We start from the raw sequence: 22270 nt of genomic DNA, 5'->3' as shown, positions 1-22270 counted from the left end.
TCTTCCCAACCCCACGGATCTCTGGGATGGCCCAGGGACTGCTGGTGGCTGCATGGGTGTTGTCTGAGTAGAGCAGGCCTGAGGCCCCACCCCTGCAGTGCCCGCCTTCCTAGCTGGTGTGTTTCCTTGTGTTGGGTGCCATGGCAACAGCCGGGTACACAGCTCCAGCCTGACCCAATTTGAGCAGGTAGAACAGGTGGTATGTCGTGCTGTTCCCCAGCCTCGTCTTTCTGAGGCCTCCTTACAAACCATAATCCTCACAGCTACCGTGTTCTGAGGGTCCGTGTTCTGTGCCAGTGTTTTGCAAGCGGTGTGCCCATTAATCCTCTTGGCCTTGGGGATCGGGGAGGTGCCAAAGCCAGAGGGGTGAGGCCATCTGCCAGAAGTCACCCAGTTCGTAATGTAATTGGGAAGATAGCCTTTTTATCATTAGGGTTTAAACTGCCTTTATGTGCACGTCCTGGATGCTCAGGACCTGCTGAGCACCTCGGAGGTGTGATGGGTTGAGCCCTGGAACCACCTCTTGAGCTGATGAGGACATTGGGCTCAGGAGAGCTGAAGTGATGGGCCCATTTCACTCAGCTGGGGAGTGGCAGGGCTGTGATTTAATTTGGGCAGGCCCAGCTCCAAAGTCCTGCTTTGTCTCTGTGGCAAAGGGCTGGAGGCAGCTACAGCCCCATGTGATGTCCCCAGACCTTTGAAGAAGGTTCCTTTTATTGGGTGGGGTGGTATAGGAAAAGTCCAAATCTGGATACTTTTGAGGCATCAAGCTAGATCCCGAGGGAAAGGGGCCCTAGGGCCATAGATGGGGATGAAGCTAAAATCATTCCTGTGGATTTGGGGCCAGGTCTGGGCTGTGCCTGGGGCAAGTGGGCATTTGCCAAGGTCCCTGCTTGGATGCCCTCCAGGCAGATGCATCCAAGTGGCATCTGGGAGGCTTTCCCAGGGGTCCTGGGAGGGATGCAGAGGTCCCAGCCAAGTCTGGTGAGTTGGGAGGCAGCATTAGTCTCTCCAGGGCAGGCTGGGTGCGGGCTTCCAGCCTTGAGCCAATCTATCCTTCAGGCAAGAAGAATCCTAAACATCCTGAGAGGTCTCTGTGCCCAGCTGGCCCGGGTCCTGTGGCCTGGCCCATGCACGTGCTGGTGGTGCCAGGGGAGGGAGCGAGAGGGAGGTGTTGATTTACCTTCTAGCCAGCCCTTTCAGGAGGAGACAGGCAGAGAGCACCTTCTTGGCCTGCACGGTAGGAAGAGACTGGTGCAGATGAAGGTGGGGGCGGCTAGGCCTGACTCCTGGCCTTGGGGGCCCAGCTGAGGGGCAGGGGAGCAGCGTGGCCTGGTTTGCCCATCAGCTGATGGGTTTTGGCTGCTCAGTGGGGAAGAGGCGGGGGGGCCTGACCAGCACCCTGTCAGGGATCATTGGAGTTGGCTGGGTGGGTTTTGCCAGCCCGGCTTCGAGGTGACAGGCAGTGGGAGAAGAGCGGGCAGCCTGGAGGGAAGGTTGGCAGAGAGGGTAGGTGGGTTTCCTGGTGCTGACGTGCCTGACACCACAGCCAGTGCTTAGTGGCTGCTGGAAGATGGAAGTTCACAGGGCGCCCAGAAATGTAGCCTGGATTTTGGTTCCCCATACGGTGTCCTAATAGTTTTTGGCAGAATAAAAATCTAGACTTTCGGTTTCTTTTAAATTAGGTATCTGGCAAGAGTGCCACGTGGCAGTGCTTGGCCCCAGGCTTTGTGGCTGCCTTCTCCACAAGGTACCTGCTCTGGGCTCCTGACCCCACCACACACCTTTGGATCTTCACCGTAGTCTGCCGCCTTCGTTTTACCAGGTCCTGCCTGGCCCCTGGGGGGTGTGAGGAGGCAGGCGACTGTGGAGAGAGTCCTGCTGGCAAACCACAGGAACCTCCCTGGGTAGCCAGGGGGGCAGCAGGCCAGCTGCTGTGCCCCTGTGGGGTCAGACTGTGCTGCTGGTGCCTGTGGTGAAGCTCAAAGCCGCCGAGCCCAGGCCTGGCCTTGATGTCTGCTCCTTGGACCTGGCCTTTGCCGCCCACCAGCCACACCTTTGGCAGGTGCCATCCTGGCACCCCCGGCCACCCGTCTGCCAGCTTGGCAGTGGCCGAGCCCTGACCTGAGGTGATCTGGCTCTGTGGAGCCAAGGCTGTTCCCCGAGGCCTGTTCCTCCTGTTGAGCTTGGTCGTGGTTTCTCAGCAGCAATGATATCGGGTGTCTGAGCGCCCTGAATGCCCTTGAACTCTGCTTGCTTAGTACCTAAAAGTCCCGACTCACATTTGGGAAGCTGTGCTGAGCCTTGTGACGGCCGCTAATGTCTGCTCGCGTGTCTCGGGAGCCTGAGGACTCAGTGTGTGCGGTCTGGTGGCTGCCGTGGGGCGACCCTGTGGTCACTGGTGTTGCTGGGGGTGGGCGGTCCAACACCCTGGCAGCCAGAGGGGGTTTATCTTCATCCTGCCAGACAGTCACGGCGTGGTTTGAGCAGGCGAGAAACATCAGATTTGCTCAGAAAGAGACCGGGTGGGGGCAGTGGGGGGTGTCTCTCTTCATTTCCACCTTGTCTGGCAAGTGCTTCTGGTCATGGGCACACCAGACCCGCTCCCGTGGTTTCAGATGGGCTCTGTGACCCAAAGTCTGTCATCTCCTGGGCCCCTTGCCCTCTGTAGGTCCCACTGAGCCAGTTGTGGCCTTGATGAGGACTGAAACTGCGGCCGTCTGCGCCTGGTAGTGGTGTCTGTTTAGGACTGTGCTTGCAAAACTTCGGTTTCTACTTTGAGCCTCTTTTGGCACCTTGGTCAGGGAATAGCTCTCAGATGCAGGCTTGGAGCCGCTGACCCCTGACCCTGCCCAGATGTCAACTGAGAGCCACCAGCCACCAGCCAGCAGCCACCAGCCAAAGGCGGCTCTAATTGAGGACTTGCTGCCTAGTTGGTCAGTCTGGTGCCCTGCCCCAGACACAGGGCTGGGAAGGACGTTCTGTCCTGCCTCTTGCTGCCTGTGTGACCTCGGGCAAGGAGCTTAGTCCCTTAGATCCTACCAAGCGGGGCTGGTGGTGCCCACCTTGAAGTGTTCTTGGGACAACACAGTGAGAACATCCAGCTTGGCTTCTGGGACATGCTAGAAGCACGGGACACACTGCAGTCCATCGTCCGGTCCCTGGGCTGAGTCACAGCGGTGGGCTGGGTGGTGCACCTCAGCTCCCCCACCCCCCTACCCCTGACCTGTCCCATGGCAGCTGGCGCTTCTTGGTGGGCCAGGACTGACTCTGGGGTGCTGTGTCTCTCTCATAATTCTCTGGGGTGCTGTGGGAGATGGCATTTCCTCCATGGGGCTCTCTGCCCTTCAGAGGGGTGGGAATGGGCCAGGACACTTCCTGACTAAGGGGACTGTTAGCGCGCTGGAGCACAGGGTCTCCTGTGGGTCTCGGTGCTTTTCTTGCCCCCACTGCTTTGAACCTGCCCCACCTCACGTGGCTCTGAGCCCGTGAGATCTGGGGCCCTCTCCCCAGGAGGGCCTGGGCTGGGAGGTGGGGTGAAGTCTGCCTGTGGGAAAGGACCTTCTCCACAGCTGGCTTGGGGACCCATTCTGACAGGCCAACAGCTCCTAAGTCGAGGTGGAAGCGCCCAGTTAGGGGAGCGGGGACAGGGGAGTGGGTGGGGAGGCCAGGGGCCCCTCAGTGGGTGGGAGGCCCCTGCCTCTCCCGGTGCCCCCCTGCTTCCACCACACCTTACTCTCCTAGTTGTTCGCTTCTGCTGTTCCCTCGACCGCAAGCTCCCTTCCCCCACTGCTGCACTTGGCTAAACTCCTGCTCAGCCCAAGAGCCACCTCCTCTAGGAAGCCTTCTCTGGACTCTTTTGCCTTCTCTATCCACTGTGGGTCCTCATCTCAGGATACGACGGTCTCTCCCTGCCCCTTAGCTCCGTCCCCAGACCGTGGGCAGGAGCGGCCTCTGTTGCCTCTTAGTTCTGGAGCTTCCTGCTGCCAGTTGGTGCTGGCACGGGGCTGGGAGTTTTCTTCCTTGGCACTGAACCAGCGTGGGCACTGGTGGTGCTGGATCGTGTGCCGGCCACCGCCAGCTGCTCGGGTCCGGCCCCTCCCTGCCCCAGGGCCGGAGCTGTCAGTCCGTGTCAGGAGCCGCCTTCGCCCGCACACCAGGCAGCTGGGCACCGCCGTGGGCTCAGAGGCCGTGACTGAGAGGCAGCTGGGGACACCGATGGGCTGTGTGGGGTGGAGCCTCTGTGGGAGCTGGGGATGCTCCTGGTGGGATGGGGAGGAGGAGGGGGCTGGGGCCCAGCCCGGACTCTGCTGTCGGACCTTGGCGGCTGCTTGCTGGCTCTCTGACAGTGGCCAGAGGCCTTGTCTTCTCAGCCTTGGTTTCTTCCTCCATCAGATGGTGTGGGGGTGCTCTTGTGACGGTGAGAGGGCTACCTGTTCGGCACAGGGCCACGCACCTGGCAGCTGAAAGCAGAGCAAACTTGCTGAGTAGGGAGAAAGTGCATGGTGCCGTGCTGGGGAGGGCTCGGGGGGAAGGCAGCCTGGGCATCCTCTCCTGCCGCTGCTTCCTATCTGAGAGCAGACATGTGGGGGCAGAGCACACCTGCGGCTCCCAGTCCTGCAGGGCACGATTTCCTGAACACCTTCCGTTGGGGTGGGGGAGGTGTGGGGGCTCCTGGGGGCAAAGCCCTGTCATCACAGAGCCCCTCCCTGGGAAACGGTGCTGGGTTTGGTCCCAGTGAGGAGGGGGCAGGTGGTTGAGAGAAGAGCAGCCTTAGGGCAGAAGGAGGGCAAGGGCAGGTGTGCTGAGTGGGGAGGAGCCAGCCTCCTGGGGTGGAGGTGGGGGAGTTCCTGAAGTGGCAGCAGGCCACGGGGAGGGGTTTGGACCTTTCCGAAGGGGGGGCCCCAGAAGAGTCAGATTTTTTTTTTTAAAGATTTTAATTTATTTATTTGACAGAGAAAGATCACAAGTAGGCAGAGAGGTTGGGGGGGGGGTGAGGGAGGGGGAAGCAGGCTCCCTGCTGAGCAGAGAGCCCGATGCGTTCTCTATCCCAGGACCCTGAGACCATGACCTGAGCCGAAGGCAGAGGCTTTAACCCACTGAGCCACCAGAAGAGTCAGATTTGTATTTTAGTACCACCAAGGGCAGCCATGGGGTTATCCACTTGGGGCTATGGTTTGCAGAAGGGGAGGTGGCTGTCAGCTGTCCTCATGGAATGGTTCCAGACCGTGCTTGAGCCTCCTCTGCAGTGAGAATGAACAAGCCACTGCGACTCACAACCAGGATGGGCGTCACGAACAACGTGGAGGGAAGGAAGCAGACAAGAGCGAGCTGTGTGTTGTTGTTGATAGAAAGTTCAAAAGCAATGTGATTAAAAAAACCCACCCTTGGGGTGCCTGGGGGACTCAGTTGTTAAGCATCTGCCTTCGGCTCAGGTCAGGATCCTAGGATCCTGGGTTCAGGCCCTGCGTCAGGCTCCCTGCTCTGTGGGAAGTCTGCTGCTTCTTCTCCCACTCCCCCTGCTTGTGTTCCCTCTCTTGCTGTGTTTCTCTCTGTCAAATAAGTAAAATCTTAAAAAAAAAAAAAAACAAAACCAAAAAACCCACCCTAATATGAGTCAGGGTGATGATCTCTTTGTTGGGGTGGCAGTCATGCCTGCAAGGGGCTTCTGGGGCCTGTCCTGCTTCTTGGGGGCTGGTTCTAGGGGGCTGTTCTGAGAATCTGTGAGCTGAACGCTGACAGCATGTGCACACATGTGTGTCAGCAACAGCCGTGAGACATCTACGCCTCTGGGAGTGCGGGGCACCTCTAGACAAAAATGAGGTGCTTTCTTGGCTGCCTGGAAGTCTGGAGGCGGTTCTGTCTTTCCAGGGTCTTGCCGGTGGAGCAGTCTTGAGCTGTCCTGACCTGATAAGCATCGCTCCTGTTTACGAGACTGTAACTCATCTTGGCAGCTGCCAACGGTCTTCTCTGGCTGCAGATTTTCCTTCTGCTGCTTGCAAAACCCCAGCAGGGACTGCTGGCCTGTGGGGGCTTGGCAGTTCAGAGGGAGGATGGGCTCCTGAGGCTGCCAGACCACGGGATCTCTCTGAGCCTTGCTTTTCCTCATCTGTGAAATGGGGTGGTAAGCTGCTTGGTGTTTGGATTAAGTGGACTAATGCCGGTTGTATATCCAGCATAGCCTGTGGCACAGAGTAAATGCTCAGCCAAGACTGGCTGTGATCGATATTAATCCAGGACAGTTATTGGAGAGAACCCAAGGGCAGGAGCAGAAGGGAAAGGTCCATTTTCCTCTGTCTCTCCTTTTAATTGTTTCTCTTCTCTCTTCCTGTGACTCACCCAGTCAGCAAACATTTGTGATTAGAGCCAGGCTGCTGCCCTGGCCTTGCACTGGGCACTGGACCCAGCAATGACCAAGACAGCCGTGATCCCTGACCTGGGGCCCATGAGCAGGGGAAGACCATTAGCTGCATCCGCTCTCAGAGGAGTTCTGAGCACCACGGTGGTGGGGGGGGTTGGCATTGGCTTCTCCCGCCTGCTCTGGCCCTGACCCCTCTCTTTGGGAATGACTGACTGGGTACTCTCCCTGAATGCGGAGAGAAGGCTCCAGCACCTCCTAAAGGTTTTGAATTGACTAAAGAGGAATCACATGGACCTGAATGAGAATGGCCACATGCATTTTGGCTGCAGACAAGACTGAGGCCCAGGCTTATTCTGGATGTCTCTCTAGGGTCCTCCTCAGGGTTGGACTCAGTACAGTAAATGCTTGGTAAATGTGTGGGGCATGAGTGAATGACAGAGGCAGTGATTGGCTAGGGTCTGCATGAGTCTGCAGGAGAATCAGGTGTTGAGGAGAAGGTAGGGATTGGTGAGTCAGGGCCTCATGGTCCCACCTGACCCTGAGCCCTTTGCCCTGTGGTTGGAATCTTGGGGAGATGCTGAAGATGGCTGGAAAAAGACATCTGAGTCTGTGAGGAGACGTGACTCTGAATGACTGTTCGCTGAGCATCCCCGAGTCACCTCAGAGAAGACCAGGGAGCCATGTGTGGGGCAGTGAGAACACCTAAGGACAGATCCAGAGGTGACAATCACCCTTGACCCCTTGGACACTGCAGAGGACATGGCCCAACCACAGCCGAAGGCCCTTTTCCTAAAGGGGGAAGGAACATTTTTTTTTTTTTTTAAAGATTTTATATTGATTTGACAGAGATCACAAGTAGGCAGAGAGGTAGAGAGAGAGGAGGGAGCAGGCTCCCCGCTGCACAGAGAGCCTAGTGCGGGGTTTGATCCCAGGACCCTGAGACCACGCACGACCTGAGTCGAAGGCAGAGGCTTTAATCCACTGAGTCACCCAGGTGCCCTGGGAAGCAGCACTGTAAGAAGGCCTGTGGTAGCCCTTGTTGGGAACAGGGCTGTGAAGCTCACTGATTTAGTCATTAGACACTTCCTGAGTACTTACTGCGTGCCAGGTGCCCTCCTCAGGACTCAGAAGCAGCAGTGAGTGAGACAAGGGCCCCGCCTCTCGGAGCTCTGTGCTCTGAGACACAGGAGCCTTGTTCTGTTTTCACCATACCTAGGACCCAGGCCCAGAAGAGGAAGTGATTTGTCTGGCTGCAGTAGTTGGGGGAAGGGTACTTTCTGGAAAGGCCTGATGGGGTTGGGTAGGGACTCAGAGGATAGAGACATCTCCCTGACTTACTTACGACCAGCCATTCACAGGCCCTGAGGTTGGGATTCCCTCCCGCCTGCCTGTCTCTTTCCTTTCTTGGAGGATTTGAATGCCACTCAGATGTGAGTCAGCCAGGAGCGGCCTGGACATGCCTGCCTGGGCCACCTGCCAGTCTACCTCCTGGGATACCCCAGCAAGGTTCAAGGCTGGGGGAAACATTCAGATATATGGTCTGGGGTGGGAAAGGGGAGGCTCCGTTAGAGGCCTGGCGTGCCTGGCTTCCTGCTGGACCCTCTGAGTTGCTTCTGATGGTTGCAGCCACATCCCCCATTCAACGTGCGTGCCCTCTCAGGGTGGGCTCCTGAGGTAGGGCTTGGGAGGGCAGGTCAGCATGTCCTGTGTGACCAGTGGACTTCTTGAGAGTTTGCTCATCTGAGAAGTAGGCGGTGGTCATGCTCACAGAGCGTTAATTCCTGACATATGGGTCAGGATGCCTAGGAAACAGGAGCCCTGCTGGGCAACACTGGATACAGAGGGCATCTTTGTCCCAGTGCGAGGGATTGGACTGGTACTTGGTCAAAGCTAGAGGTTTACTTTGGATCCTTTCAATGGCTTGAACTCCTCTTGGGCTATAAGAGCAAGAGGGAGTGGCCCATTATTGTCAGATGGGAAAAGCATCCACAGGTCTCCCCAGGTGGTGGGGAAGCCGCCCCTGTAGCCTGACTGGATACAGAAGGCCAAGCAGGGAGGCTATGAGCCTGTGTCTGTAAACGGGGAAGCTGGTCCCTGGCTGCTGTGGCTCTTTGATCCAGCTCGAGCTTTGGGGCTGGTGAGCAGCAGGATTACAACTCAGCTGTGCCTGGCTCCAGAGTCCTTACCCCTGACCCTGATGCTTCCCCAGCAAGCCTGAGTGATTGGCTGGCCCCCTACTCCTTTTTCAATCTAGAGTTGCTGCAGCCCCCAGTGAGCTGTCCAGTCTGGACTTCCATGGGTCACTCGCTGGCCAGGAGCAGGGGAGCAGAAGAGGGGTCTTGAGGTGTCTGGTGACATCCCTCCCACCACCTCCCCGAGCACTCCAGTGTCAGCAGGCTGGCTGGCCTCTCGGAGCTGACTGCTGCCTCATCCTGTTGCAGGAAGAGTCGCTGCCTGTGTCAGAACTGCTGCAAGCTGCTTCCCTTGCGCGCAGCCCTGGATTCCTGGCAGGAGCCAGATGCCGCTGGGCTGCCACGTTGGCCGCTGGGATGGAAGCTCCACCGCCCCACGGCTCCTGGATGGACGCCTTGGCCGGTCCCTGGAGCGGGCCCCTCCCCAGGCGGCTGTACACTCTTCTCTTCGGGGAAGCACAGGCAGATGTTGTCGATTTAAATTGTTTCCTTATTAGACTCTTGCCTCTCCCGGCCTGGGCTGTGTTTCATCAGCCCGGAACCTTGGCTGCATCACTGCGACCGACTGCTCACTCCCCCAGGATCCCAGCCAAGGACTCGAGATCATGGAGTGGGCGTGGCTGGGGAGGCACTGGCTGGGCTCCTGGGCTCCAAGACAGCCCTCCTGCCCCCTGGGGCTGCTGGATCCGCTGGGAGGGACTTAGTGATGCAGCCTTGCTCTGGTTCCCTGTCACTGTAGGGGCCGGATGGGAAGAATCCAGGGACCAGCCCACTCAGGCATCCAGGACCCCAGCTGGGGCTGGGAGGTCCCTGGGGTCCCCCTCAGTGCTCCTGGTTATGCCCCTCTTTTAGCTGGAGGCCCACCTCCTGCATCAGAACCCCACATTAGCTTGTTTAAGAAGTTCGGCCCATGGGGTGCCTGGTGGCTCAGTCAGTTAAACATCCCACTCTTGATTTCGGCTAGGGTTGTGATTTCAGGGTCATGAGATCCAGCCCCGTTTTGGATTTGGCCCAAGGCCTGCAGCAGTGATTCTTAATGGTGGTGACTTCGTCCCCTGGGGGGACAGTCGGCAGTGTCTGAAGGCATTTTTGGTCGTTACAGCTGATGTTACGCTACTGGCAGGATGCTGCTGGATATCCTGCAGTGCACAGGGTTCCCCCCAGGACCTCAAGAATCTCCGACTCCGAACGTCAGTAGTGCTAAGATTGAAAGAGACCCCCTGCCCTGTAGTCTAGTTGTGGCAGCACCTGGGAATCTGTGTGTTGAGCTGAGGGTTTTCAGTGTTCTCTTGAGTCTGAGAAGCCCTGTTCTGGGCCTTGCTTGTGGCCACGGCTGAGCTGCTCCCTGCCAGACCAGGGCTCCGTGCTGAGCAGAGGTGGTAGCGAGGCAGGCGTGCAGACGAGGCCATCCGGCTGGGAGGGTGAAGGCTAATGGTGGGCGCAGGGTCCCGCTGGAGCCCATTCCAGGGGCTGCCCCACTGATACCCCGGCCTCCTTCTCCTAAAACTTTCTGTTCCTCTGCTGACTGCAGGCCGTGCTGCATCTTCGCTCCAGCTCCAGAGAGAGGCACCAAGTGGCCTCTTTTGTTTCTGCCTGCAAGGACCCTGTGGGCTTGGCAGCCTGTGGCCAGGAGGTGGCTCCCACTTGGGAACCCCTTGTCACATGAGTGATGGAGACCCTGGGGGTGCTACGGCTCTGGGATCTTTTTGCACTTCCTGGGTGGTAAGGCTGGCCTGGGCCAGGGACTGGGGATGTGGCTGTGGGCCGGCCTTGGGGAACTGGGGGGAGGTTCTGGACTCTGGGGTCGCTCCTGCTGGGAATCCTGAATTTCTGACCAGCCTCTCATTGTGAGAGGCTGAGGATGGTGGCTCATGTCAACCTGACCTGCCACCCATCACAGCCTTTGAGGCTGGGGTCTGGGAAGAAGCATTTCCCTCCTCCCAGGTGTGCCCACTTACCCTTCCTGCTTGTAAGGGGAACCGACACGGGGAAGAACTGAAGGTGTGGCCTTGGTGTCAGGCCACCTCAGATCAGCTTCCAACCCCGTTCTGTGACTTGGGGCCTATCCTGTCTTCTCTAGATCTCAGTTTCTTCCTCTGTAAAATGGGAATGATGATGGCACATACCTCATAGGATTGTGATAGAGTTCGGTTGGTCACGTATATGAAGCACGTATCCTATAGCACAAGCTAAATGAACAGAACCTGCTTTTACTACCAATTAATTAATACACTGGCCTCTCACCTCTTCCCAGGAGCCCCTCCTTCCCTTGGGGTCTTCTTGGGCTGTTCCCATTGCCTGGGACATCTCCTCTAATCTTTACCTGGCCAACCTCAACCTTGGGGTCCCAGCTCCAGTGTCACTGCCCATCCCCTCCAGATCAGCTCAGAACCCTTTCTGCCCTCTCAGAGGCTGGTGGCAGTTACTAGTCACGTGGGAAGTGTCTGTCTCCCCCACTCAACTGGGGCCTTCTCTGCAAGGTCTGCCCCTGCTGCGTCCCCACACCCACCCAGGCGCCACGCCAAGCCGGCACCCACAGTAAGTCTCTGTGGATGCGTAATAGAGGCCTTGGTCGGGATTTGGGGCCAGGGGTGCTCCGAGGGAGTTCTGCTGGGCTGAGGACAGCAGCCTCCTGCGGTGCTCTGCCCTATTTTAGGACAACCCAGAAATAACTGAATTCTGCCACGGGGCTGGCCACCGTGGGCTGCGGTGGGTGGAGGGCTCCCCACGCCTCCCTGGGATTCGGATGTCTAATTGTATATCTTAAAGCTAAAAACAAAACTCCCCTGAAAATGCAGTCTCTGTAATTACCTGTCCCTGGCAGTATGGAGCTGGGGACTCATGCTTGAAACCCCAGGCAGGAGCACCTGGTCCTGTGGGAAGGTCTGGGCCCAGGCCTTGAATCAGGGAGATGAGGGGTCACACCCCCTCTGGCTTTTGACCAGCCCTTCTAACCTCACTCCCTTTATTCATTTCTCAATTTAAAATTTTTAAAAAAGATTTTATTTATTTATTTGACAGAGAGAAGGCAGGCAGAAAAAGGTGGAGGGGAAGCAGTCTCCCCACTGAGCAGAGAACCCGATGTGGGGCTCGATCCCAGGACCCTGAGATCATGCCCTGAGCTGAAGGCAGAGGCTCTATTTAACCCACTGAGCCACCCAGGTCCCCTCAATTTAAATTTTGATGGTAGAAATGATTCTTGGACAGAAATGAAGAAGATGGGCCCTGGTGTCCCTAGCCAGACCCGCTGTGAGCTCCCTCCTTCCTTTGACCACTGTCCCCTCATGCCAGAGTGCCAAGGAACAAGCCCCTTGCCTGGGAGCCCGGGCTCCAGCGCTCTGGATGGCCTCCTCTCTGGACTTGGCTGCGCCATCTGGACGGTTCTGTTTTCCAGCCCATCCTGAGCCACATCGGCAGGGCAAACAGTGGGGACACCCAGTCCTGTGTTTTCTTAACAAATGTCTTATTTGTGATTTTTCTTCATAAATACTCATTGGTTTTAATTCTTCCACACTCCCTGTCTTTCTGAGACAGGCGCTACTGTGCTTCCTGTCATTGCAGATGGACATGAGCGCCCAAGCCAGGTCCCTGTCCCCTGCACCCACAGTGCCCCAAGGTCACAGTGGTGTGAGGTAGCACTTGGCTTTCGCAGTCCTAGTCACCCTTAAGGGGTCTTGCACGAGGCCACTGCTATTCCTGGGGGTCATTCCCTATGGTGGCTTTGTGGCCTCGGACCTCATGGCAACACTGAGCCCTCCCAGAGGAGTTCGTTTCTCCCCCCAGTCATGCTTTTGTACATTTATTTTTATTTTTTATTTTTATTCTGTTCAATTAGCCCACATACAGTACATCATTAGTTTTTGATGTCGTGTTCAACAATTTATTAGTTGTGTATAACAACCCGGCACCTATCTCCACGCGTGCCCCGAGTCATGCTTTTAAAAGAAGCCATACTGATCATTCAGTTCAAAAGGAAGAGAAAACTCCTCCTCCACTGGTCTCTGCTGTGCTTCCCTACCTACCTGAGCACACGTGGGCGCCCGTGACCGCTGGCACCTCACCACGGTTTGGAAGCTTGCGGCCAAGATCTTCTCTCCTGCTTCCCTCCCAGCACCCCCTGCTTGCCCTGCTCCTTCCACGCTGGCCTGCCGGGCTGCTGCTCCCCCAGGGCGCGGGTCCCTGCCTCACCTGCTTCAGCTCCTTGCTCAGGGGTCACCGTCCCTGGTCTCCTTCCCTCACGCACCCCCCACCCGGCCCTCCAGGGCACTCGCGGCCTTTGTGCCTCGGTTTGCCAGACTAAGCTCCTGGAAGGCGGAGATGGGTCATATCCCCAGGGCCTCAGCAGTACCGGCACCCACTAAGGGCTCAGTAAAAGGTTCACGAGGGAGTCTAGCTCCTAAGGTTCCCGTAGACCTGGCCTGGCCAGCTCCCTCTCTGGCGCTCATGGCCTCCTGCCCCCCCCCCTTTTTAAGGATTTTACTTATTTATTTGAAGAGAGATCACAAGCAGGCAGAGAGGCAGGCAGAGGGAGAGGGCAAAGCAAGCTCCCTGCCGAGCAGAGAGCCTGATGCGGGGCTCGATCCCAGGACCCTGAGATCATGACCTGAGCCGAAGGCAGAGGCTTAACCCACTGAACACCACTGGTGCCCCACTCCTGCAGTTCTTATGAACACCCCTCCCCTGCCCCATGCTCGTGTTGCTCTCCCTCCTTTGCCCCTGTCCTGAGCCTGGGCCTGCCTCCCTCTCTGCAGAGGCAGCTGTGGGGCCGGGGCTGGGCTGGGCCATCATCTCAGGTTCTGGGACTGGGGCTCAGGGCGCAGGCTGGCCTCTGGTCCTCGCAGCATGTGGGAGAGTCACTCAGCCTTTTGGAGCCTCACCCTGTCACCGGCCAGGCAGGCCCGGTAACAGCCACCTGGCAGGGTTGAGGAGTGCTGGGTGGCACACAGTAGGCCTTTGGGAGGGGGGGCCTCTGCCGAGGTGTTTGTTTTGCCCTTGCCGTGACCTCTGGGGCTGGGCCGGGGTGGGGCTGTGAGCCTCTTCCCGTGGGAGTGGTGGCGCTTAATAGTGTGTGTTTAGAGCCCTGTGGAAACAACGGGGAGGCCCAGCGCTGATCCCCGGAGTCCTGTCCCGGCCCATCTTCCTGTGGAGGGAGAGGAAGGCGCCTGTTACCTGAGCTTGGGAGGGTACCGTGTGGCCGGGCCTGGCAGGCCCACAGGAACCCAGAGAGGGCCTCAGGCTTCCTGGCCCTTGTTCCCAGGGCAGACTCACAAGGGGAAGGGAGAGAGCCTACAATCCCATGTATCAGCTTTTGTTCCCAGACACTAATCCTGATTCCTCTGGGTGTTTCCACACGCCCAACACTGTGAGCTTCCTCCTCAGGTCTCCAGCAGCTGCTTCCAGCTCCTGGGCTGAGTTGAGTGGAGGGGCTGGGTGGAGATCCGAGGGTCCCTGTGGAAGCCATGGCCGCCCCCCAGGTCCCCCATTTAGGCTGCTCGGGAAATGTTTCTACTCTTTTTTCCCTTCCACCCACCGACTCTGGGGTTGCTCTCTATCTCTGCCTCAAGCCATTGAGGCAAGACAGAGCCACCATCAGAATTCAATTCAAAGACCTCACCATGGCCCCTGAGGTCCTGCATGACGCCTGCCCCCTCCCCAACCACATCCCCTCTGCTTTCCTCCCCAGTCCCATTTAGCTCCTTGCCTCCAGGCCACTTTTGCCAAACATGTTTCTACCTCAGGGCCTTTGCATTTGCCGTTAATGCATCTGGACAGCTCTCCCTAGTCTTTTATGTCTTCACTCCTCATGCTGGCCCTGCTCAGATGTCACTGCCTTCCGGCTTTACCCAGCCATCTGCCAGAAGTAGCAACGCTCACCTTCTTATCTCTTCTCAGCAATCCTGACCCACCTTCCCCTCTGTTTTCTCCGTGTTTCTCTCTTTATCCCACCTACCATGTTTGGTTTTTCACCTATTTAAAGCATACAGTTCACTGGTTTTTAGTCTATGCACAGAGTTGTGCAACCATGGGCACAGTCCCTTGTAGCATATTTTCATCACCCCAAAGAGACCCCATACCCATCAGCAGCCACTCCGCATTTCCTTCTGACTCCCCCAGCCCCTGGCAGTCACCAGTCTTTCTGACTCAAGAGATTTGCTCATTCTGGACGTTTCATGTAAGTGGGATCACACAATACGTGGTTCTTTGTGACTGGCTTCTCTCACATAGCGTTTTTCAAGGTTGAGTATGGGGTATCTGTGCTTTGTTTCTTTTTAACGATTTTTTTTTTTTTAAATTTGACAGAGATCACAAGTAGATGGAGAGGCAGGTAGAGAGAGAGAGAGAGAGAGGGAAGCAGGCTCCCTGCTGAGCAGAGAGCCTGATGCGGGGCTGTGCTTTGTTTCTTTTGACTGCTGAATCCTACATATCCTGTCGTGTGTGGAGGCATTCACGGTAGATGGCCATACAAATTGCTGTTACGAAGACTGTGGACTTACCTTTCATTTCTCTTGGATGTACAGCTAGGAGTAGAATTGCTGAGTCCTAAGGGGACTGTGTTTAACTTTTCTAGGAAGTGCCCGGGCGATTTTCCGAAGGGGCCACACCCCCTTACACTCTGACCAGCAGTGTGTGAGGGCCCCAGTTTCTCCTTGCCAGCTCTTGTTATGATCAGTCTTGATTATAGCCTTCCTAGTGCATGTGAAAGGGTCACTCATCATAGTTTTGATGTGTTTCCCTGATGGCCAGTGACGCTGGGCATCTCCTGTGCTTACTGGCCACTTGTGTATCTTCTCTAGAGAAGTGTGTGTTCGCGTTTGATCATTTGCCCATTTTTAAATTGGGTTGTCTTTTACTGGTCAGTTCTAAGTGCCCTTTATATATTGTTAGGAACAAGTCCCTTGTTATATGTGGGGTCTGCAAATATTTTCCTTCATCCGTGGGCTGTCTTCTCCCTTCCTTGATGGGTGCTCTGTGAGCCACAAAAAAGGTTAATTTTGATCAAGTCTAGTATTTCTGTTTTTTTCTTTTGTCACCTGTTCTTTTGGCATCATATCTGAGAAACTGTTGCCTAATCCCAAGCACAAAGAGTTATCCTGTATTTCTTTCCTCAGAATTTTGTAGTTTTAGCTCTTAGATCCCTGTTGAGTTAGTTACTATATATGGTATTAGAAATGGGTCCTGCTTCATTCTTTTGCATGTGAATATCTCATTGTCCTAGCAACTTTTGTTAAAAAGACCCCCCCCCACCCTTCTGAAAATCAATCAACCCTTAATGCGAAGGTTTTTTCTGAACTCAATGCCATTCCAGTGGCTTATGTGTCTGTCCTTATGCCAGAACCATACTTCCTTGATTATGGTAGCTTTGTAGAAGTTTTGTAGTCAAAGACATGTGAATCCTTTAATTATGTTCTTTTCTACTTTTTCTAGATGCTTTGACTATTCTGGTCTCTTAAATTTCCAGGGTTTAAGATAAATGTGTCAAATTTCTGCAAAGAAGCCCGCTGAGATTGTGTTGAATTTTTAGATCAATTTGGGAGCATTGTCCTACCAGCATTTGATCTTTGGAAACATGACTCTGTGATGTCTTTCTATATATTTAGATCTTCTTAAATTTCTTTCAGTAATTTTCCTAGTTTTCCAGAATATATATATTTTGTACTTCTTTTGTTAAATGTAATCCTGTCTATTCTTCTTGATGCTGTTGTGAATGGAATTATTTTCTTCATTGTGGATGTTCACTAGGATGTAGTGAACATTGATTTTTGTATATTGATCTTGTATCCTGAAACCTTGCCAAGCTCTTGTGTTCCGATAGTTTTTAGTGGATTCGTTGTGATTTTCTACGTACATGATCAGAGTGTCCACCAGGAGAGAGATTTCTAGTTCTCTCCTTGCACTACTTTTTCTTGTTTGCTTGACCTCATTATTTTTCCTCCCACCACAGTGTAAGTTGGTCACTGCCGGGGTCCCGTGCATAGAACAGCACCGGGCACATGTTTGAATGAATGGGTGGAACCAGCAAGGTTGGGTCAGGTGATGCTCCCGGCCCAGGGCTGTGGCTCCTCCTGTGACAACTGCTCTGGACCGCGTCCCAGTCCCTGTCTGCTGGAGGCCTGGCCCTCTCTCTCTCTCCCTCTCATCTCTGGCCCTCACATTTTGTGCCAGTTCTCAGTCTTGGGGCTGCAGGGAGTTGCTGGGGTCCCCCGTGTCTTCACCAGATGAGACACGTCTCACAGACTCCCCAGGCCGGGCCTTTTGTGGGGCTTGCGGGTGCTCCCAGGTGCCCACAAATGAGTGGGTGGTGCACCTGTTTTACCCATGAGGGTGGAGAGTCAGGCCCTGGCTGAGTCATTCAGGGATGTGAGGGCTGGGAGCCCAAGTCTGCCTGACTTGCTTCCTGCTGCCCCTGTTACAGCCCTGGCAGGATACGAGAGGAGCCTCGTGCGCAGTCAGGAGGGGGCTCCTCGTCGAGGCTCGGCGCAGCGGGGGCAAGGCCATGGAAACCAAAAGCATATTTGTTCCTCCCTCACGCGGTTTCCTCTGCCTGGAACTGTCCCCCCCCCCCCCCCCGGCTACACCCCTCTCTTCGTTCCCCTTTGAGCTTGAATGTCACCTCCCTGTGGCCAGTCACCTAATCTGACTCACCCTTTCCCTCCACGCTCTCCTGGTGACACTGAGTCATCACGGGGGTAACTGTCAGTGTTAGTCTGTGAATCAAGTCCCCTGCAAGCTCGGAGCCTGACTTGTACTTGGCCCTTGGAGACTCGGGTGCGAGTCTCGGGCCCGGAATCCCCAGTGCATCCTGCCTGCCAGGCTTCTCCAGGCTCCGGAGCCCGAGAACCAGGGGGATGACTGAACGCTCCGACTGTAATGGGACAGTCCTGGTTTCAGATCCTGCGTTGTCAGTCTCTGGGGGTGTGGTCTGGGGCCATCTCTTGGAGCCTCAGTGCCCTCAGCTGTGGAAGAGGGTGCACAGAGCCTGCCATCAGGGTTGTGTGCGAAGTGAACATGCCCGTGTCAGACGCTGCCGCATTTGTGCTGAGCCCCTCCCCTCAGGCCGCAGTCTGGCAGTTAACCTGTGACCCCGGGGTCCCCGGGATGTGGAGCGGTCACTTCCTCAGCTGTCCAACGCGGCCAGTCCTGTTAGATGGGATGATGGGGCAGGAGATAACATCTCTGCGCCATCCCGTCCCTTCTGCGGCCACCGCTTCCTGAGCACAGGCTCTGCCAGGTGGGCCGTGGGGGTCTGGGGGCTGCTCGGAGCTGTGGAACTTGTCGCTGCCACCCCAGATCCTGCTGAGCAGCTGGGGCAGGCTCCACTCACTCCCAGGGCACAAAGCATGGCCCTGTTACGGGGGTGCTGAATTTTTCAGTGTGGTAATACCCTCCCCCCCAGGTGCAGAAGGAACTTGGGCTGAAGACCAACTCCCCACTTACCATCCGGGAAGCTGAGGACCCCAAGTTGGTATCTCAGGCTGGTATGGTGAGAGTGAAACATGCGGCACTGGGAGCCCACAGCTCGGGTTCAAGTCCCTGTTCTGCTGTGCATGCAGTGGGCCTTGGGCCAGCGTCTTGGCTCCAGCTCCCGGTGTCTGTGAATGTGGGATTGGCCTAATGGCAGTAGCTGTTCAGACAGTTGTTGGAAGGATTGGTGTGATTATGGGTCTCTGGCCCTTGGAGCAGTGCCGCCAAAGTGCCATGAGTGCTGTCTAACACAGGGGAAGCGGGATATGAGCCTTAGACGGTGTTACTGTTACTATTAACCTTGTTGTTGTTGTTCGTGGTATAGAAGGGGTCTCCGTAGCCAGGCAGCCCTGAGCAGAAGGCCAGCTGTTTCCTGACTGAGTGGCACTAAGTAGCTTACCTCACTTTTCATCTGTAAAATGGGCTCTGGGGCCAGTTTGGAAAGACTGTTGTGAGGGTCGATTGAATGGCCAGGGGCCAGGGAGGTATTGGCAGAGGAAGGAGCCCCCCAAAGCCACAGAACAAGGGCAGCACTGAGAGGGCAGTGCTGGAAGCAGGGGCAAGGAGTAGCCTCCCCTCTGCCTGACCTCACCCCTACCTTGTGGTTTTTTTTTTCATTTTTTTAATTACTTTTTTGTTGTTGTTTTTACAACACTATACAAGCATGTCCTTTTTATGAAAATACAGTCACTTCGTGATACAAAGTAAAAAGTGAGAGCTCTGCTGCGCTCCTCTGCCTCATCCCTAAAGGCTGGTCCTGTCGCTGATACCTGTGTTCACCTGCCCGCTTGTGTTCCCCTCTCTGTCTGCCCCGCAGGGAGGAGGTGCAGGAGAACTGTGTGCGGTGGCGGAAGAGGTTCACCTTCGTGTGTAAGATGAGCGCGAACCCAGCCACCGGCCTGCTGGACCCCTGCATCTTCCGCGTGTCGGTGCGCAAGGTAAGGCTTGGGGGCTAGGGCTTGGGGGTTTGAGGCCACCAATCCAATGGCTTTAGCCCCGTCCCCTGACCTGTCCCCTCCAGAGGGCAAGGAGTGAGCCTCTCTGCTCCTTGGCTTGACTTATCCCCAGCAGTGAGATTCGGGGCGGAGGTGCTGGGGAGACACATGAGGTCCCTTGGGTTCTGTATTCATGCTGCTGCTTCTGTCTCTCTCTGCAGGAGCTGAAAGGCGGGAAGGCTTATTCCAAGGTGAGTGGGGCTGGGAAGGGATAGTGAGATAGATCAGAGGTGTGAGAAGAGCTTCGGCCCCTCTCTGCACCAAACAGGAGGCACTCAGCTCTGCAGATGTCATCTTTCTTAGAAATATCTTTATTGATAGTCTTTGCATTTAGTACAAAACTACCCTGGGCTTCTTGTAGCACAAACGGTACAGAAGTTCAGAGTGGAAGGGGCAGTTTCCACACCCTCCTCTGCAGCCTTCCTCCCCAGACCCCATCCTTGGATTCGTTAAGGTCTTCCCAGACCTGTTAAGGAAAAGAAGATTATGATGTATGCACAGAGCAGCGAGTCAAACCCACGCGCTTGCGGTTTGGAAGAACGGAAAATGAGCCCCCGTGTGTGGACTTGTGTGCGCGCAGACAGTAGGCTTCTTACATACACAAAAGGGACTTATTCTAAACAGATTCTGCAGCGTGGTTTTCACTTGCCAGTAAGCCGTGGGCACGTTTTCGTAGATCCCTTTTGCTTTCTAACTGTGGCCATGCCCCCCTGTGCGGCTGGGTGGCGGGCACCCAGCTGGTCCCCTGCTGTGGCCCATCTGTGTTGTTGCCGTCTGCTCGGCACCCATGGGGACCAGTGGGAGAAGGCGGCTGCAGGGGTTGCCTCTGGTTCTGAATGAGCCCGCTCTGCCCTAGACCCCCTTCTTGGTAGGGACATACTGCCCATCCTCTGGCCCCTGGGATGCGGCCTGGCAGCAGGCGGTGAACTCAGACTACCCGGAGGGGAAATGCCTTTGCCTCACCTTGCCCTGCGTGGAAGGTGTGTTCTTTCCCATTGACCGGAGCTCAGGAAGCTCTGTGTTCTGGGCCATCTGCTCTGCCCTGGCCCGGGTGCTGGTGGCCCTCTCCAGAAACAGGGCAGGGTGGCTACAACTGGCTGTGGAAGGTGCCGCCAGAGTGGAAATTTCTCCTCCCGTGGTCACATAGGCGCAGACAGCTGTGGCCTCCCACCTCCACACAGCGGGTACTTACCAGGCGCCCGGCAGAGGTCAGACCTACAGGCCCTTCCCTTCTGTCCTGTGAGCAAACACCCATGACAGGCCCTGCCCCCAGTTTCCAGGGAAGAAAGCTGGGGCCCAGAGGGCGGCTGGTCTGGACACTGGTTGGGCCTGGTCTTGGGCTGTGTGGGGCCCTGGGCAAATCACTTCCCCACTGGAACCTTAGTTTCCTTCCCTGCCAAATGGGGGTCCCTCTGACTCGATGGCAGGGCTGGGATTTGAACCTGCCATGTCTCTGATTCTGGCTTGTGTGTGCCTAAACTCTGCAGTAGAGACTTGCATGTAGTAGGTGTTCAATAAATGCCACCTGTTGGTTTGGTTGTCCTAATCCCAGCACCCTCCCACCTCAACTCAGTTTCCTCCCCAAGGTCTGGAGACCTGGCTTCTTTCGAAGGCTTTCCCAGCTCCTATACCCTGTTCTCGAATGTGCTACCACTTTCCTGTGCATCCCTGGTGCCTCTGCCTGCATCCCAGGAGCAGCCAGGTGTTCCTACAAGCCCCTCACTCCAACCTCCGGGAGGCCCTCCTGCCCACCCCCACCCCCACACCGAGTTCCCACGGGCTTTCCCTCCCCCGCCGCCCGCTGGCCTGGCGGCTCCCACAGCACAGCCTTGTTTCCCAGGGAACAATGCCTCTGTGTCACAGACAACAGTGTCCTTTCATCTCAGGCGCTGCCCCAGTGCACTCTGGGATGTTGCACAAAGGGCGCTTTGTGTGGCTCAGGGATGTGAGAGCTCCAGACCAGCCTCTGTCCTTGGGTGCCATTATGCAATACTCAGTCTGGGCTGTGGGGTGGGCCCGGGGGATCTGCCTCCCCCGCTGCCAAGTTAACTCTTGTGCCACTTGCTGGGCACCCACATCTCCTGCAGTCTCCCACACTCTCTCCTGTCCCTCCTAGCTGGGCTTTGCCGACTTGAACCTGGCCGAATTCGCAGGCTCAGGCTCCACAGTGCGTTGCTGCCTGCTGGAGGGATATGACACGAAGAACACTCGTCAGGACAACTCCATCCTCAAGGTACCAGGGCCCCGCCCCCTCTTTTGTCCCCTCCCACCAAGGGGCGGGGGCCAACTTGCTCCTCATCAGAGTCCCCTGGAGGGTTGTTAAAAATACAGATGCCTGGGCACCTGAATTGCTCAGTGGGTTGAGCCTCAGGTCATGAACTCGGGGTCCTGGAATCAAGTCCTGCATCGGGCTGTCTGCTTGGCGGGGAGTCTGCTTCCTCCTCTATCTCTCTACTTGCCTCTCTTCCTACTTGTGATCTCACCCTGTCAAATAAATAAATAAAATCTTAAAAAAAAAAAAAATACAGATGTCCCTCCTAGACACAGGGAAGATGTGGTCCCAGGGCCAGGAAACCACCCTTAGAAGCCTGGCGCTGCACTGGCCTCATGTCCCCATCTTTAATCCAGGATGGGGTGCATCCCAGCAGTCTCGCTAAGGGTTGGCTGAAATGCGCATCCCTGAGCGCTCACCACCTCTCATCTCATGATGCCGGACAGCAGCCCCATGGGGTGTAGTGTCTGCTCTTGGACCCAGTTTTGCATAGGAGGGGGTTGAGGCACAGAGGTTAGATAGATCATTTGCCTGGGGTCACAGGCAGAGGTGACACTTGACCCCCAGCTGCTCAGCTTCACAGTCCAGCTCCCAGCCATTGCCCCATGTGACATGAGGCTGCCCGAGCTTGCAGGGGAGGATCAGTGAGTGGAAGAACCGGCCGAGGGGCGGCCGGGGCAAACCGGTGTGTCTGCCCCTCGAGCCCAGCCGCGTGCCCCCTTCCAGTTCCCTCCGTCCAGGCCGCTGGCTCTTGGGTCTCTCAGGACAGAGGTATCTGGGCGTCCGCCGCTAGCAGCACGCCTCTCTTCCTGTCCCCTACCCTTCCACCTGGGAAAACAGCCTTGGCGTAACCACACCTCTGCGAGCTGACCCAGAGGGAGCCACTTGTGCCTGAAGCAGAGCTCGGCAGCAGGCGGCGGCGGGGGGCTCGGCAGCCTCCCGGACCCTTCGCAGAGGGAACCAGAGGCACCCAAAAAGGTCGAGGCTA

General features: G+C 56.3%; 1 protein-coding gene and 1 long non-coding RNA gene across 2 annotated transcripts in view; one reads left to right on the top strand and one right to left on the bottom strand.

Moving 5' to 3' along the window:
* The window catches only part of FAM102A (family with sequence similarity 102 member A), a 33801-nt gene that overhangs the window by 3012 nt on the left and 8519 nt on the right, over nt 1-22270 (top strand). The window contains exons 2-4 of the mRNA XM_004757235.2: nt 18833-18953; nt 19172-19201; nt 21127-21243. Of these exons, the coding sequence (XP_004757292.1) occupies nt 18833-18953; nt 19172-19201; nt 21127-21243 (268 nt within the window). The remainder of the gene's footprint in view (nt 1-18832; nt 18954-19171; nt 19202-21126; nt 21244-22270) is intronic.
* Nucleotides 19307-20836, bottom strand: LOC123392786. The gene is made up of 3 exons (XR_006607439.1): nt 20203-20836; nt 19974-20107; nt 19307-19476 (listed from the first exon to the last, which is right to left on the bottom strand). It is a non-coding gene; the product is annotated as an uncharacterized LOC123392786 (long non-coding RNA).

Source organism: Mustela putorius, unplaced genomic scaffold (assembly GCF_011764305.1).
Source record: "Mustela putorius furo isolate JIRA1106 unplaced genomic scaffold, ASM1176430v1.1 tig00000596_pilon_pilon_pilon, whole genome shotgun sequence".
Classification (NCBI taxonomy): domain Eukaryota; kingdom Metazoa; phylum Chordata; class Mammalia; order Carnivora; family Mustelidae; genus Mustela; species Mustela putorius.
The sequence above is the reverse complement of the archived record's forward strand: the minus strand, read 5'-3'. Positions and strand labels throughout refer to the sequence as shown.